General features: G+C 47.9%; 1 protein-coding gene across 2 annotated transcripts in view; it reads right to left on the reverse strand.

The window, feature by feature from the left end:
- The window catches only part of LOC135910113 (uncharacterized), a 59,687-nt gene that overhangs the window by 39,980 nt on the left and 942 nt on the right, over window positions 1-18,765 (reverse strand). For both annotated transcript variants that reach the window (XM_065442150.2, XM_065442151.2), the window contains exons 2-3: window positions 14,879-15,019; window positions 701-868 (exon numbers count right to left, since the gene is read on the reverse strand). In XM_065442150.2, coding sequence (XP_065298222.2) covers window positions 701-868; window positions 14,879-15,019 — 309 coding nt within the window. The remainder of the gene's footprint in view (window positions 1-700; window positions 869-14,878; window positions 15,020-18,765) is intronic.

An 18,765-nucleotide genomic window follows, 5' to 3' on the forward strand; every position in this document is an offset into this window, starting at 1 on the left:
TTGAAAATGAAGGCGAACGGCTTGTGGTCGGTCAGAATGTAAAAGCTGTAACATTCAAGAAAAAAAAACGGAAATGCATGACAACGCAATAGATGGCCAACATCTCCCTCCCAAAGGGGCTGTTGCAAGCATCTGTGGCTTTGATGCATGCCGACCTCGCAGTATATATATATGTATATATATATATATAAATATATATATATATATATATATATATATATATATATATATATAGCAAAGTATACTGACTTAGTATGCTTTGCTATATATATATATATGTATATAGATTGAAAAGCTGCGAGGTCGGCATGAATCAAAGCCACAGATGCTTGCAACAGCCCCTTTGGGAGGGAGATGTTGGCCATCTATTGCGTTGTCATGCATTTCCGTTTTTTTTCTTGAATGTTACAGCTTTTACATTCTGACCGACCACAAGCCGTTCGCCTTCATTTTCAAGAACAACAATTCCTCATGCTCAGAAAATGAGCTTGGCAACTTTATCTCCAAATTTTATATATATATATATATATATATATATATATATTTATATATATATATATATATATATATAGCAAAGTATACGAAGTCTTCCAAACATCGAGCATTCGCGCAGAGCTGCTATTAGCCACAAGGCGTAGTAGCACAAGGTGTAGATCTGAAGATCGCTCTGTTAGCGCAATGAAACCACAAAGTTGCTTACATGTCGAAGTAGTGGTGGTTGTAGGCGTAGTTGGCTTCGGCTTGGGCGGCGGCAACTTTGGCACTTTAGAACGGGTCGGCGGCGACTTTGGCACTTTAGAACTGGTCGTATCGTGTCCTCGCTTCCCACTTGAGTCCGAACCTGCCTTAGTTTTTCCGTCTTTTGAATCTGAAAACAAAAATAAAAATAAAATGAAATTCCTACAAGCATGTGCTTGGGTAAAAAAAAGACAGAATTTACTTATCGCTAATAGTGAAAGGTTTCGGTAGCATTCTTGTCAGTTTTAGAGGTACCATATTTCCTCCTATTTGGCCCGACCGGCCTCATGAGTAACGTCCTCACCACAACTTTCGATTGCGAAAATTTGAGAAAACGATTTCACTATGTGTGATGCGCATACTTGCGGGCAGTATAATTCCTCCAACCGCATCAAGATGGCACTACTATGTGTCCGAAAAATTCGTAGGCGACTATAAACTCGTTCATAGTCGGCCGCCAGTGGTTTCATTCATTTGCATTACCGCCCGACTACAGTTTGGTATTTTAAACGCTGAGCGTTTCTTGGAGAACATTTGCCACTTTGCCCTTATCTATCCTGCCGTCTACGCCTCGGTGCTCCTATGGTCGTTTCGCTACCTTGGTATGTAATAAAATTGGCATAGTGGGACACGAATGCATGACAAACATAAATGATTGGTCATGACTGTCGTGTGTAAGAGACATGCGGCGCAAAAAGAAAGGAAGAGGACGATGTGCGCGGAGCGGTCCGAACGGCACGAGACCTCGAGACGCGTGACCCGAGCTGTGATACGGAGAGAAGCGGCGCTGAGCTGGCATTATCGACGTGGCTCTGGGCCAAGAAGGTTGGAGGGCCAGCATCGCACTGGCGACGGGAGCCATGGAGGTTCGGTTAAGCCCGTGACGCTGGTGATCCAGGGTGTGGCCGTCGACCTCAGTGATGTTCGAGCGAGGCTCCTTGGACCTGCTGCCGCCTCTCACGGCAGTGCCGGGCACTGCAGGAAGGATCCTTCTTCAGATTGAGACCAGCACGTACGATAGTCTCCGGGCCGCGTCATCGGCACTCGAAGTAGCGGCGGAACACAGCGTTCAGCCGAGCGAGCGAGGTCGGAGTGCTACGTCACCACAGAGTTCGGGACGCCGGCAGCAAAGACGGCCAGCTTGACTGGCTGACACCAAGGCAGCAACTTCTACGGCGTCCGCGATGAGGAAGAGATGACAGGCATGGGACTCGGTGATACGTGGGACGACTGAAGTGTGTAAGAACACTCATTTCTGATAGCGCCGCAACCATAGGCTAGGGTTGCCTGCATTTCGCTTAGGAACCGCCAATGACGAACATAGACGGGGATAAGGACGTATTTAGGCTATGCTAGACTTACTATTACTTAGTAGAGTTTTATATTTAGTCACTTCAGTTTCGAATTTTTTTTGTTTTGAGTTTGGCCTAATTAAAATCTGTTTGTGGTGTTGCCCTGCGCCTTCCGACTCCATCTCTCCAAACATCCGCATGCCCCCGAGATCTGTGACACTCGATAAAGTTCGCGACAATGACATGAATGTCATAATATGCGCGTCACGTAGGTCATGAAGCAGCCGCCTACGTCTTGGTATGTACCAAAATTGGCGTAGTATGACAAGAGTGTACGACGTAGATAAATGATCGGTCATGACGGGACCGTCATAACATGCGTGTTATGTAGGTCATAAAACAGAAGCCTATGGCTTGGTGCCTTTCTGGTCGTTTAGGTAACTTGGTAGGTAACTTGGTAGGTAAGGGGAGTGAACACTGTGTCGCATAACATCGATTCCTGCAGGGTTCCACTTTTTATTGAGTAGTCATAAACCTGCCTTGTGTTAGGCCCGCACCCGGTACAGATTCAGAAAAATAAAGTGCGGGCCTTACACGAATCATGCGACGTGTATTAGTTTTATGCAGGTAAAGTGGTGTAATGCCCAACGTACATTCTGAAATTTAGGCTGATGCGAAGCTTTCGTGATGCCCTTATATAAACATGGAGGAAGGAAATGGAGTAGAGGGGAGCATGACGTCATACATCCGCCGTCACATGCCAAATCCGTGAGTTCATTCCTTTCGCCTTTCACGTCGCAGTGTCGGACCAGCATGTGGCTTCTCAGACTAGGCGTGACGGACGAGAATGTTTCGAATGCCGCAGCAATTTTTGACGTGAGACGCCTTTAGAAACAGTCAGAGGGGGTTGCTTGCTAAACAGATGTAACGAAAACATGTTGTAGCATTATCGCTGTTATCTTTGCAGCCACACACTGGCCACGGATCTTATTTTGGTATCATTCTGTAGAGGAAAGACGCCAACACTCAGTCATGTGCGTGTCATGTGCACAGATGGTGCTGTTGAGCCATGGCATGACGCAACTACAGCTAAATTTAGCTTTTCGCTCGGAGTTGGCGGAGACATAGCTCGGCAGAACTTTTGCCGATCCAAGCTGGAGCGGTCGCGTTTGAGCCTGCCTACTCAAGCCAGAGGAGGTTCAATCCTTCCAACTCAAACCTGAGCTCATCAGGAGTTAAAAGGTATACAAGTGTACAATCGTTTTTTTTAGAAATTGCATGTTTGCTCGGTAACAGCCATTGCACCGCGTTTGACAAACAAGGGCCCAAAGTGGCGTGAAAGAGACTCTGGCAGCAACAGGAAAGGAACGCCAACTCGTGTCTGGCATCTTTCACAACGGCGGACCCACTAAGAATGGGGAGCGAGCATGATTGCGCGAATAATCGTATACGGTGCCCTATAAGTGTATCGAAATGCAAGCAGGTTAACCTTTCTTTATACCACAATAGAAGCCGTACGTTTTAGTTTGACATATTTCTGTAGAGGAAAGGACGCCATTGCTCGACCACGCATGTTTGTCGTCTGCGAAGACCGCACCATCGTAGCACCACGCGTGACGGAATCGTAGCTAAATTTAGGCTCGCTAGCGGCGTTCAGAGAGGCGTAGCTGGGCAGTACGTTTGTCTATCCGAGCAATGTCCTAGTTTGTATAACTTATCGCAATCAAAGTGGTATTTATCAGTAGTTATAAGGCTTAATGTGCAGTATACTGCCAACGTATAACGCTTCCTCAGTTGAACATTTGCCCCACCCGACGCACCTACATAGCCCTGGTCGACGCTATGAATGAAGCGCTCATCCTGGTACGTGGCGATATGTAAACTTGACCGCGCGCGCAGAAAGTGATGATTGTACTGCGGTCATTATTTTCTATCTGGTCACAGTTCGTCGCTTCCGCCTGAAGAACGTGGTGGGGCCGCGTTTACGCTGTGTTTCGCTTTATTTATACTTTCTTTCTATACACTGCTAGCGTACCGACAGGACAACGTGAGTGCTTGCAGTTTCGTCGGTGTACTACAATCGCGAGAACACACCGCTAACCATCATCAGGCAAGTGCTTGCTTGTGGTGCTCATTTATTCTTTAGTACAGCCTCTGGAGAGGAACATTTCGCATTTTTCGCATTTTTCGCAGTTGTAGGCATAATTGTAGGCCGACGCCAAAAAAACAGGCCGCAGTAGTGGCCATGGTCTTTCATGTGGGATGAACTCGATGAGAGAGGGCGTAGATTATAAAAAGGGGAGTGAATTTGTTTTGCGCAAGCTGTACGAGAATGAGGTGCCAAATAGAGCGCATTAGAAAAGGACGTATAGAGATTGCATGCTTTACGAACAATTGTGTTTCAAAGAACTGCATTTCGCGATATTACAGCTTTTAAATAAAATTCGATGTCTTGAAGAAAAAGCAACCAGGAGGCTGAATGGAGCGGCCTCACATGGCTTCACATGCACTTCGCATGCGCTCCCGCTTTTATTGCGAGTTAAAGTCCTTACCATTATTGATACTTCACGATCCTTGCGTCATCGAACTCAACAAGGCAAGCGGCATCGAAAGATACCATAATTGCGGCTCTGCGTGCATTTTTTAACCTTAAGAATCCGAACGGCGCACGTGTCCCAGGAGCGGGCGCGCGAGGCTTCGCAAGCTTCGAGAATGGCAGGGGAGGCGAGCGGGAAAGGCAACGAAATGGTAAACAGACAATAATCGCGAAGACTCGAGAGTGGTACAGAGCAACGTGGAATTCGACGAGTATAGCGGCAAGACGCTGAGTGCAGCTGGCCTACGCTTCCAAGCAATCAATGCAACGAAAAACCAGGAGGCACCGAGAGATGACCGCATAGAAGAGGGTGAAAAGTTCGGAAACCTGCAGAACCGACAAGGAGCGCGAGCAGCAACCCGAGAGAGTCCGAACAAGCGTGCAAGCCAACATCAACACGCAATGGCAGCAAGATCAGAGAAGCCGAACAAACCGCCGCGACACGCGTCCCCACCGCTGCCAGAGATTGATTACAAGGTGCTGTACCGACCAAGAACCGGCAGGAAGCTCTCCAGCTGCCCGGATAAAAAGATCACCGAGGGAGTCGCAAGGGCCAGTGCTTGCCCTTTCAAAAAATTCTGCACGATCGTAATCATCCAAACGTAACTACCATCCGTAGTTACCAAACGCAATTACCGGCACCGAAGACGACGACTACATGCTCAAGCTCGGTTCCATGAACAGCGCCCAACTAGGGCGGCCACATGCGAGGTGACGCCGTATATACCATCGTCCCCAGCAGCATTATGTGGAGTTGTGCAAGGTATCACTGCGTCTACGACGCAGGAACGACTTCCGGAGCTTGAGACATCGAACAACTGTGGCATCCTGCATGCGAGGATGCTTGGTAAATCCGCCTCGGCAGTGATCCCCTTCGAAGGCCCCCACTACCGATTTCTATGTGAATAATAAAATTTGGGGTTTTACGTGCCAAAACCACTTTCTAATTATGAGGCACGCCGTAGTGGAGGACTCCGGAAATTTTGACCACCTAGGGTTCTTTAACGTGCATTTAAATCTAAGCACACGGGTGTTTCCGCATTTCGCCCCCATCGAAATGCGGCCGCCGTGGCCGGGATTCGATCCCGCGACCTCGTGCTCAGCAGCCCAACACCATAGCCACTGAGCAACCACGGCGGGTTTCTATGTGAAGGTGGCCACCTTGTACACACGATGCCGCGCGTACCACAGATCGGTACAGTAACGTAAAGTTTGAGTACCGTAAAGTCAGTACCGCAAAGTCAGTACCGCAAAGTCACCAGTAGGACGTATGCCTTGATTCCAGGCAGATAAATCTGCAACCGATGTGGGGTGCAGAGCACGCAAGCAAACCACAAATGCCAGTTACAGTACAAAGTATGTGAACTACTTGACGAGACCGCAAGCAAGGATCGTGAGAATAGGCTGAAGCCGAGATTCGGACCTCTGTACGTGAGGGAAAGGAGCCAATCCACAGGCATGCAGCCATATATAACCCGGGTGGCAAGGGCAAGCTCCTCGGAATATGAAACAGAACAAAGCATAACTGCGAGTCGGCCTAGTTGGAACATATTCATATTGATACTTTTTGTGCGCAAACAAACAGGGACGAATGATAGGGGCAACACAAGGACGAGCGCTTTCTAACAACTGGTTTATTTTTGAAGAACTGCTTACTTAAATACCCACAGAACTGCGCGATCTAGTCAACAGAGCACCCTACAGCGCATATGATACCCGCTGATCTGCGCCATCAAGTCAAAAGAGCAACGTCAACGTCAAAGGCCTTTCACACAGACTTAAAAAAGTGGCTGGTTGTTATGAAGTAAAAGTAGTATTTTCGGCAAGAAACAAAATAGGTAGTGTGTGTTCCAAGGTTAAAAAGAAGTTTGAAAGTAAGGGTGATGTACAGAAAGAATGCACTGTTAAACATCCGCGCAAGACCCAATTTGTTGATTGCGCGAAGAACGTTGTTTACCAGATTCCTATGACGTGTGGTCATGTGTACGTAGGGCAGACTGGGAGATGCATTAACACTAGGTTAAGGGAGCACTTGTCTAGCCTTAAAGGTCGCCCTAGTACGCATTTGGCAATGCATTGCCAAGAACATGGTTGCTCCCCTTGTCTTACTAGCACAGACATTTTATACAGGCATAGGAATCAAACCGCTAGGGAAATCGTGGAAGCATACTGGATAGAAAAACAAAAAGATAAATGCATCAGCCATCCTTCTGTTTCATTGTTAGATAAAGAAAATTCGCTTCTATCATCACATCTTTAACGAATTTTATTGTAAGTGGTTGTTTTTATGCACTTTGCTGTTTTTTTAGTATGACCAGGTGGCTTTTGTCCACGTCTTTTTTATCGCAACTGTTATATGTATTATTGACGTTGCTCTTTTGACTTGATGGCGCAGATCAGCGGGTATCATACGCGCTGTAGGGTGCTCTGTTGACTAGATCGCGCAGTTCTGTGGGTTTTTAAGTAAGTAGTTCTTCAAAAATAAACCAGTTGTTAGAAAGCGCTCGTCCTTGTGTTGCCCCTATTCTTCATCCCTGTTTGTTTGCGCACAAAAAGTATCAATAAGAACAAAGCAGCAGAGTATCCAGCCGAGTTCATATCCGGAGCTAAGGATGACAGCTGAAAGAAGGCATTTTTTCAGCCAGCTCCAAGTGTTCGTCGTGTTCTAGCTCTCATTCTTTAACGAGGCCCAAGTCGAGGTCCATAACGAATAGAATCAGTTAACGAGCACAAGCGAGCAACTTGCCACCTACACAACAATAAGAACAGCAGAAGATTAGCTGGGGTACGAGGAAACTATCTCCTGTCTCAGAAGGGAAAACGCAACCAGATGAAGGGGAATGAAGGGCTCATGAAGCGTCTTGAACAGAAAGAAAGGTGTCAGGAAGAAATGGACAGAAGAGCACAAGTCAAGACATAAGGCCTGGAAAAGCTCCTGCACCGAATTGACAATATGCAGAAACAGCAGCAACCAACCACATCACCAAGGCTGATGAGGGAACATACACCGCCGACAAATGAACAAGGCCCGAGCCGAAGGTAAGGCCGAACTGAGAAATGAGTTCTGGTCTAAAATGGCTCCGGCTGTGAACACCATAAGCAAGAAATCTGTGGGAGCCACCGTCCAAGCAGCCGTACAAATGCTCTTCCAGGTGGTCACCGAGATGGGCCAGGAGCTCAGCCAACGCAGGGCAGAGTGCAGGAAAAAAACAGGAGGTTGCAATAAGTGCAGAAAAAAAAACACACCATCGCGTGCATGATAAATCAGTGGACAGCTATGCGAAGTAAGGATATTAGTTTTATAGGACGTATAAACTTGCAAACGTAGGCACACTATCTAAATACTTGGTCAGGTCCGGATCCCTCTCTGTCGATATGCATTGAGTAACTGCGCACTTACATTATGTTCTTTTCTGTTTTCAATAACGCTTCAACCAACCAACCACATCACCAAGGCTGATGAGGGAACATACACCGCCGACAAATGAACAAGGCCCGAGCCGAAGGTAAGGCCGAACTGAGAAATGAGTTCTGGTCTAAAATGGCTCCGGCTGTGAACACCATAAGCAAGAAATCTGTGGGAGCCACCGTCCAAGCAGCCGTACAAATGCTCTTCCAGGTGGTCACCGCGCGCGCGACACGCACGGTGTCGCGCGCGCGCAAGCAAACATATGAACACATCTAATTCGATGACCGCAAAACGCGCTATGAAATGATGGAGTGAAGAATCGCGGCAGCAGGAGCGAGCGGATTGACCTTCGTGCTGCGTCTCGTTTCACCGGGAACTAAGTCGTGAAAACACAGCCCATGGCAGACTTTGTCTTTGTCCCAGACGCACTTAAAGATACAGTGGCCCGGGCGGGCGCGAGCAGCCGCCTGGGCCACCCGGAGTAGAACGCACTCGTCCTACCCTGCCCCCAGGGCTTCGCGCGCGATGGAAGACAGCGCGCTTCCTCCCTGCATTCCTCCCTTGCGCGAGATTGAGCCGCGATCGCTGGCTCACCCTCGCACGCTTTCACTCGGAGATACAGCATTAGGGCACGCGGCAACGATTTAATTTCCCTTGGACTTTATACGGAAACTCACGGCGACTGCGATGAGAAAAATGCCCCTGCTGTGTCCATAAAATTGCTATCGCAATAAACGCGAAAATGTCCATTCAGAGAAGGCCAAGTGAACGAGGCTTTGGGAAGCCAAGATGGCGAGTAAGATATCAAAAAGGAAACAAGTGACTCAAACCCTGAAGATTTGGCAATGAAATTGGAGAACAACAAATTGGAAACGCAAAATTCTACTTCACTTTTGTACTGCACACGAATTCAAGCATGGTAGTGTTATTGAAAACAGAAAAGAACATAATGTAAGTGCGCAGTTACTCAATGCATATCGACAGAGAGGGATCCGGACCTGACCAAGAAACACAGCATAACGCAGCAACACCAAATGAAAGAAAGAATCGAACACACTTTGATCGAGCTGGTTTCAGACGAGAACACCCTACGGAGCCTCTACATACCGAATATATACACTCCTCTTCGCAACACGCTCAAGGAGTTGGAGAAGTTCCTGAGAGAAGTGAAGATAGTCACCAAGGGTCAAAAGCTCCGTGGTTGGTGGGTGAGCACTCAACACGTTGCTTGCGGCTACCGAGCAAACTTCAAGATGTGCACGGATGGGCACAACGCGGCACAACACCGCAAGCTCATGTTGTGGATCGATCCTCAAAAAGCAACTTGAGTCGACAACAGCACCCCCAGAGATACCAGCCGAGACCTCACATTCTCTACTGGTCTAAAAGAAGTATTGGCGTCGAAGAGTGACGGAGTCGCCATCTATCGGAAGCGCCTCGCTGACGTAGTATGAGGGATCACGCGGCGCGCTCCTCATAGGTTTTGCTGTCACCGCTCACTGAAAACATCACTCGGGAGCTCTCCCGGATATTTCTGTAAATACTTTCAAAACGAGAGAAGTGTAAATAATATAAATATGTCTAAATAATATTCTTGGGCAAACTGAAAGTACACAGTCGTTTACAGACGCTATCTCTTTACCGAATACACACAGTGAGCGCCACTGCGCGCGGTTGCCGCGATGGAGACTACCGAAGTGGCTTCTTGCGTGAAAAGTAGGTAAACGCTGAGAGCAATGTGAAATATGTTCTTATAGTGTTTGTTTAACTAAATGGAGCGTGATATAATGAACCCTCAATGCACCGACCGCACAGAGTCGCAGCGATTGACTGCGTGTCTGCATGCTTGGCCGCGCACTGTTTTGCTTTCGCGGCGGGTGCGTTTTCGCACCATGCCTTGAGCTTTAGGCCTCATAATATGAGCATTTAACAGTTTACAAGCAACCATTGTTGCGTGGGCGCTATCAGAGCTGTTCAAAAATAATTTCATTGTAGAGACTTCGACTCCTACGGGGACTGTGATGTGCCGTCGGGACAATAAATCTTTTCTTCTTTTCTAAATTCTTGGACGTTTCAATGTTATTTCTCGAGTTCCGTCGCACTGTATGTTTATCGGCGTTCTCACCATGCGATTTCCTGCTGCTTCTTTTTTGTGATTCAGTGCATTAATTCATAACACAAACATGACCATATGCCATGCTTTTTAATATGCTTCTTACCACTCCCTTTCCACTCCAGTGAACTTGCCAGTAGCTATAGCGTCGACAAAATCATAGACCAAACCTTCATGACATTAGTCGGGCAGCGGATTTGGGTGAGTGCCTCAGTGCGCGTTTTCCGAACATCTCCGACCCGGCACCGTAGCAGAAATCTTCCTCGCGTCTGCGCTTGCTGCATACCCGAGTGGTAGCCTATGACTGCTTACCGGTTTTATGTTTCGCGAGCCAAGCTTCACGCATCTTCTTGTCCTGCGGCTACGTGTGAATAAGGCTGACACCGCGCTCCGTTGCGTACGTGCGGCACTGCGGCACCGAGCAGTAGCCCACCACGTTTCGCGCCTTCCAAGGCAGCCACTACCTATTGTAGTGCTTTCAAGCGTTGTAAAGCAGACACTCCAAGCGGGAAAATCTCGCCACTAAATGAAAACCAAAGCGTACGAGGGAATTTAAACTCTCGTTTTCAGCTCGCTTCGGCACTTCCGAAGCAGGCAATGCGGCCGCTATGTCCACGTAATCCCTCATAGCACGTCACGCCGACAGTGGTGCCAGATTTTCCAGTGGTAAAGCTCGAGGCCAACAGTGGTCGAGATTGGACGACAGTCTGGGCTGCAACCATAAGATCATCCACACCAAGATCACGCATCACAAAACCCCCGTAAGAGCATGTCAGGCTGAAACTCCGGACTGGCCTGCTTTTCGGTTAATGAACAACCCAAAAGCCTCAAAAGGTATCGAGAAGTGGACCAAGAACGTGATAGACTTCATTACCGAGTGCACAAAGACCATCCAACGTCTCTCATAACCCACCCACAACACACCATCCGCGGACTGTGTATTTACAACTATGTCTGAGACTTCCTGATCGGTCGAACGGTGATCATAGACCTGGGGAACCTCATGAATGACAAGATCCCAATACCGCAGAAAAATAACACCTAGGGGTCGGTGCTCTACCCGTTGCTGTTCAACAGAGCGATGACGGGATTGCCGAATCTGTTGGAAAACATGAGAGGTATCCTTCAAGCAATGTACCAGGGCGACCTGACCGGGTGGACGTATTCGGGATCAGCGGTCGGGGAACAAGAGCGCTGCAGGAAGCCATTGGCAAGACCGAGAGTTATCTACACCATTGCGGACTCAATCACCCCTGTATAGTCGGGGTTGCTAATCCTCAAAAAGTGGACGAGAAGGCGGCCTTGCCTGGCGACACCGCACCGAACATTGAGTCGTCACATATTCAAAATACCCAAAGTAGTGAGTCCCAGGATACTTTGTCACCAGGGCCTTACATTCCTGATAGATGGCGCTGGTGTCACCGCCGTTAAAAAGCTGCAAGCGATAGGTAGCCAAGTCGCGCACCTGGGACGAAGAGTGACCTAAACAAAGCAGGGCTTTAAGGAGGAAACAATCAAATTATTACACGCCCTAATACTCTTTAGAGTCACGCGTGGAAGCCCCTACCTGGGTTTCAAGAACAGCGACAGGTAGAAACTGAAAACTCATACGAAAGACCAACAATTCCCCTACAACGTCGACGACGAAACTACTCAGCTTGGGTATCTACAATACTTGGAGGAACTAGCAGGCCTACAAGACGAGTCAGATAGAGCTACTCAAGCTCACAAGCACAGGCACACTTAGAGACGCACTAAGAAGACTGGACTGCCCTGTCGAATATGAATCCATAGAAGAGCGGGTCCCTCCACTCCTGAGGAGAAGATCACGCTGGCCAGCATCCAGAAAAACATGCAACCGGAATATAACAGACAAGGAGTCACGCGAGAGCAAAAGCTCTACGTAGAGCTTAGGAAGGACCAAGAAGTCAGATAACCGACGTGGCCAAGTAAACAGAGCGTCCTACGTAGTCAGCGTCATGAACAGCCCGGGAGAAGAGGTAGCAGCGACCTCGGTGAACACGCAGGAAATCGACTGAGCTATAGGTAGGGCGATAGCCCTGACGCACACGACGGGCAAGTGAGAGGAAGATGGAGAAATTACCAACCGGGCTACATTTCCAATGTAGCCCTGAGCATACTCGAGAAACTGGTCCATTTTTAAGAAATATACATTCTTGGCTCCTGGACACGCGTCCTCGGTGGTTAATCTAGCGGCTCACTCTATTGCCCCAGAATATATTATCCGGGTCGTCCCACCGTATGCGCGAGCCTCAGCAGACACATGCGGAGCCACTACACACTGGGTAGGAGGACCTACACGACCCCACACACAAAACTGATCAGAGAAGAGGTGGTGATGGTCAGGAAACTGCAAACCGGCACATTCTCGCAGGGCACTGTGCTGCTGACCAGACATCCTGCGGGCCACACTTAGAAGTGCGCCTTCTGCTCTACGTCCAATACCCTCTACCGCCTGGTATGAAAATCTGGGCGCAACCCATCGACACCACACACCACCGGACACATTGTCGAGGAGCGCGAGGCCAAGCCTGGAAGCCCAGGCACTGAAGACCAGCATCGTCTGGCGAGCAGGGTCAACCTGTCGGCCCAGGCTCATGACATCCCGGACTAGGAACGCCGCCCACCTCGATCAGTTCCACCGTAATCTCACTTCTACAAATAAAGTTTATTGCTTGTTGTCCCCGCTCTTCGAACACGTTTACACGCAAGCGATATCGCCCAGCTCGTGAAATTGGCGCAAGACCCCTGGGCCTCCATGCTGGCTCCGGTATGTCTGCAATTTTGTCTGCTAGTTTAATTAGCCCTGTGGGCAATGACAACGCAGAAATTCGGAGATAAACATCGTTAAGCGTCCTTCATACCCTTTAAACCAACGCATTATACAAAATGTCTGAGACGCATACGCCTGAAACTGCGCCACTGAAATGTTCGTTATTAAGGAATAACGAAAAAAATTATGAAGGACCGATCCTGCTTACTATTCAGAATACGTTGAACATGCAGCGGGAGCTGGTTATTTGCGGCACTCTGTTATGGGGTGCTACCCCTTACCACCGCGCCTCACCCGTACGCGGGATGAGGATAGCAATAGGGGCTTGTTGGTACGGCGTGTCTTATTTTGTTATAGCGCAAGCTTGACACGGACAACAGGCTGTGACACGGCTGTGTGTGTTAGATGCGCCTTCTGTTGTCCGTGTCAAGCTTGCGCTATAAGAAAATAAAACGTACGCGGGACCCAACCGGTACTTCGAGCGTCACATCCTCAAGCAACGCGTTCGGAACCCCGTGCAGGGCCTGCCACCCCATCCAATCACAGCTGCTGTGACCAGAGGCGCAGCGTCTCAACGACAGTGTTTCAAAGCGCTAGCTGTCACGAGAGAAGAATATTAGAACACTCCCCTTACCACCGTGTCAGCATGCGGTACTGAACGATACTGCCCTACTAGCGGTACCACCATACTCGCCCACAGTGCGGTGACGCGCAGTCTCGTGGGCTTTATAGGTTGGCCTATGGCTCGTAGCATTGCGTGTGCTCTGTTCTTAGCACTCGGCTTGCGTGGAAGCGATAGACCGCACTGGGTCACTTCGCTCGCTGCTGCTGCCGCAATTCCTCACGCTACCATTTCGATAGAAAGTGTCCGCTGTCATCGGTTGTAAAGTGTTCATGTGTGCCTCTGCGCGCTGACACCATGCTAGATAATTTAGATGGGTGGGCCTTCTACTCCTGCGCCTTCTGCTCATGGCGCGGTCGCGTGAGCCCTGTCTTGAATGCGATCTGCGATGCGGACAGTGTAGGCTTCTAGGCCCACCTAGGGCCGATACCGTCGTGTGCGCTGTGCACTCCTACGCTTGCGCGTCACCCGGGTTCACGAAGTGAAACATCACTGTAACCATTTCTCGTCACTTCAATTGTAGCATGCGTATGCATGCGAGGCTGCCACTCCGTAGCTAAGCACGCTAATCGTTGCACTACCATTGCAACAGGCGAAAGTGACGAATACCTTCGAGGCTGTGCACATAGTTGTGCTCTGCCTAAGGGGCGATTCACTAGATGGAGGATGCTAAAACTGGTGCCATTACTGGCAGCGTTAGTCCTCGTTATAGGTCCTCGTGCCGTTATTGGTCCTCAAAGTACGTGTAAAGTCACCCATCTGCATTTTATATCTTTTCGCATTGGTCAACACTTAACGAAGCCACTGTCTGCTGACGACGTTTAACCTACATTTGCAGCATGCGCACTGAAGTATAAATTTGTGCATCTCAGTCAGTGTGGCGCTTTAATAACGTGGTGTAAACACAGGATAATAGCAGCAACTTCTCCCAATATTTGCGCTGGCTTCATTAGCGTTGCAAATTCAAGGTTTAGATGATCGCCTGAAAAATAAGTACGTTATAATCTTTTGCAAGGAACTTCGTGTTCCTGATCAAAAACGTATATTTGTTTGCTTAAGAACATATGTGATATATCATTATATTGCTCTACAGGTGTACTATTCATGTGAGAAGCTACAACCATATAGAACCCCATAATTCATTTGTTAACGCAAGTTTCTTCAAGCACCCCTGAAATAGCTTGTCAGTTGGAGCTGAACTTGATTTTTTTTAAATGTTTAGAACTCGCCCTAGGGGCACAGAAGAATCGCTCAGTATTGTTGTATTTCATCTGAATAAAACGTTAAGTAATTCATTCGATAACAAAATCAAACCTTTTGTTACTTTAGTCCCTCCGCCTGCAGGAGTCGTTTTAGAACTCGATGAAGGCCGTGTGCCACCACCCGAAGTTGAGTAAGAGGCACTTTTATCTTCGTCCCCACCACCGCCTCCAGCACTGGCTCCTTCGGGCTCGCCTGGTAGAGATACCGTTGGAGTGTATGTGAGAATGCTGTCGCAAAAGTCGATTCTGACAATACTTTTAAATCACTCACTGTTACGCGTAGCATTTATTAGAAAAAAAAATCGCAGAACTCCACTGAAGAGTAAGCCTCAAAGGCATGACATAAAAACTGTTTTACAGCGCAAACACATGCAACCACAAAGTAAAGGACAGCACACAAGCACTGACTGTCAACTAACTTGAAAAACAGTTTTTATGTCAAGTATGTCAAGTATGCAACTAGCTGTAAAACAGTTTTTATGTCAAGTATGCACCAACTCGCCCAGAAAGAAGTTTTAATGAAGCCTCAAAGGCAGGTACGTTAATAGGGGGGGGGGGGGGGGGGGTCTTAACGGAAATTTAACCACTCGCTCATTTTCGCGAGAGAAAGAAATGTGGAAGTGCACGCACTGATGTGCCCATCCTCTCCCAAAATAGATATACGCACCTGCTCGCGATTAAAGAAGCTAAACTTCCCCATCATATTGTTCTGGACAGGGATAAACATTATCGGCTACAGTCATAGCTCCGACTTGGACAAGAGAGTGTGTTTCGAACTTTCTTTTTGGCCTCGATAGAAGAAGGGGGAATTTCTTCTTGGACTCGCGCAGAGCGACTCCGTCCGGAGTGAGCTCCAAAGTGCCACGGGTGCATGGTGGGCACACCCGAATATCGGGCCAAATATTACTCCATTTCTGAGGAGGAGCACTGCAGGTGAGCCGTTTCCTATATCGACGATCTGCGAACCTCTCTCGAGCGCTGCTTAGCGAACCACCGGATTTTGTTGTCCAATGCACGTCGCCCAAGTGCAACTTTAAATCTGCGCCGCCGGCTTTGAGATGTTACGTCGAGGACGTGAGACCGGCACGTGTCCTTAATACTGAAAGGGGAGTGGAATTTCGGGAAGTGATAAGTCGGAATGACAGTCCATGCGAAGAGCTCCCGCTCTACGCGACGCATGTTCTAGTTGAGTGTGACAGACACCTCCTCCTGCAAGTTCACGTGCTCCTCATATCATTGACAGTGGTCGACACTCATAAAAGCAGAGATATTTGCCTTGCATAACGGCTGAAGGGCGAGTTTGGTAGGCAATAAGAACGTTTTTTTAAAAAATATATTTAATGAGGAATAGATGCTCCAAGTTCCAGGCCAAAACAAGCCTTTAGTGTGCTTATAACATGGTTCCCAAATAACCCCCCCCCCCCCCCCGCCATTCTATGGCAGTAAGGTTGGATTCATGAAAATTTTACAAAACTCCCTCTTCAGAAGAGCTAGAAACATGTACTGCTTCGCTTTCCTTGCTTTTTTTTTCTTTTACAATTGAGATTTGTAGTTTTGAAACTTATTCTAGGTGCAACTGATTTTATCGGATTTTAGCTTCAGATATAGAAACTTACGTTCGCAACAGTTCCCAATATTTTCAAAGGACACTTCGTGTGCATAAGAAAAGATTCCTTTGCTAAATACCTACAAATATAGGAGGAAGAAGATCTTGCTGAGAGGCTCTTGAGAAAATTGCCAAAATCTCTGACCTCTGGTATGTGCCTTTCATCCCCTCCCTAATCGGCTGGATCTCACGACCGTCCACCATTTGCCGAGCCAGCGTCGATGAAGTTATCTCCGTGTTTAACGAGATATGCTGCGGCGCATGATGACCGCAGTGTGAAGCAAATATTCCAACGCAAGAGAAAACAACGAATTTGTAACACCTTTTTAAAAAGGACTGTACTCAATGCAGCGTCATTACACTATGTCAAACGCATGTGGGCGTGAGACGGCCTGTCGTACTACAATGATCTGGATAATCCTTTCTCAGTGACGTGACAACATATACCCTCATATAAGGCCGTTGTTGCGTACTGTGACGGCACATTTCACTAACCCGTTGTATACTTCGTGTTCGCTTAGTGCGTGAAAGACGAAGGAACGCCTTAGCCGGAAGAGGGACCACATCCGCACATAGTGCTGTAATTAATGTTTCATGCTGATTCCTAGGCTTGTTTGCCAATACTTAATAATAGGCTTGACGCTGTTTATGCCCTAATATATGGGATCGTGTATCAAAAAAACAATTGGGAAGCGTGAAGCGCTTGTTAATTACTATAGCGAATATAGCGCTGCATTATGATGCATGCGCAACATTATGGCCTGGCCAAAAATAGTTTGAATTACTTGGGCATTAGATACATGCGAACTAGTTTGAATGGAAATCAGATGGTTCGTGTTCTGTGTGTTAAGTGTTGACTACGTTTTTGCATAAAATTGTATATATATTGAGAAAAACAGTTTCGCCCACGGGAAGCTTAAGCCTCCTCAAACGAAAAGATCTTGGCTACGTGGCTGCTAAGAGGTACTATAAGGATGCAAACCTGATGCCCATATTTTGAAACTTGTCTTCTTTTAGACAACTTCCCTACTTGACTACCTAATGTTACGTAACCTTTTGATAGCTCACCGCGAAATCTCGATATCGCAGACGACTGTAAACTTAAAGCTGGCTTCACTCCTCCTCGCTAAAAGCGGCTTTTTATCGGGTGAGGAACCAATGAAACGCGTTTGCGCTCGAGAGTAGGCGCTAGAAGTTTTAAGTGAACGCCTTCAATTAGGAAAAATAAAGTAGGTTAACCAAGCAGTTTTTTTTCAATGCAGGGTCAATGTATTGGTGTATGGACAATTGATCGAAATTTCGTTTACTTGAGGTAAAACATCGTCAGATACAATCTGAATCGCTGTACTAAACACCAGCACGCTGGCGCCTGGGAGAGGGTGACAGTGATTGTGGTGAGGATGAGGTGCTCTTTTCTAAAACCCTTTAGGGAGGACCAATCAGCGCCTTGGGGAATGACACAAAGAGGAGACAAGAGATGCTAAGTCTCCGCATTTGCAAGACTCATAGGCGAGAGCGGCAGGCAGGTGATGCATATATAGCTTACACACCAGCCCCATGTGGGTGGAGCGTTATGGCCGGCCGGCAAACAGAAATTGCCACGCCGAGAGCGCAATAAGGCCCAGGCACCTGGGCCTTATTGCCTGGGTAGGAGTAGGAGGATCAGAGCGCAGAGTAAGTGTTCAACCAGCTATGTCTTGCCGCACGCTCAAGAGTCACGTGATGAAGTCATTGGCGTCCAGGAGCAGCCAATCTGAGGGTCTGCCAATCACGAGACAGGAGCCAATCTGCTCCTGTCTCGTGAGGCCCCTGCTTCGGAGAGGAAGCGGAATAACTGAGAGTGTTCCACCGCCTTAAAACCGACGAAACATTTTAGTGTTAAGCGCCATTTCCTTTTTTCTTTCCACGCCGAGTTGGCGTCTGCCTGAATGCCAGGAACAGACGACAGTGTGCACGCGGGAACGTCGCGTCGGCAAGGAGTGAAGCGAAACGCTTGTCGAGCAAGACAAGCGTGAAAAGGGCTGTATTGAGGAAGCAGTCCCTAAAGGCACGCCAGTGAGCTAATTGCGCAATAGACGTACGGGTGGCGAAGCCTAGACTAACCCAACCGCCATTACATGGCCAGAAATAATAAAGCGATCTGATGAGTTCTATTTTTCGTTAGTTACGCTTGTAACTATGGGAAAGGCAAAGAAAAACCTAGTATATTCAGGTAAATCCCAAGGGTAATAAATTGTAGGTATAATCTAAATGTAAGTGTAACAAGGGAAATGGAAATGACAGACGACGGGTAAACTTGCCACAGGTGGGAGCCGAAGCCGCACTTTTCGTAA

Source organism: Dermacentor albipictus, chromosome 7 (assembly GCF_038994185.2).
Source record: "Dermacentor albipictus isolate Rhodes 1998 colony chromosome 7, USDA_Dalb.pri_finalv2, whole genome shotgun sequence".
Lineage (NCBI taxonomy): Eukaryota > Metazoa > Arthropoda > Arachnida > Ixodida > Ixodidae > Dermacentor > Dermacentor albipictus.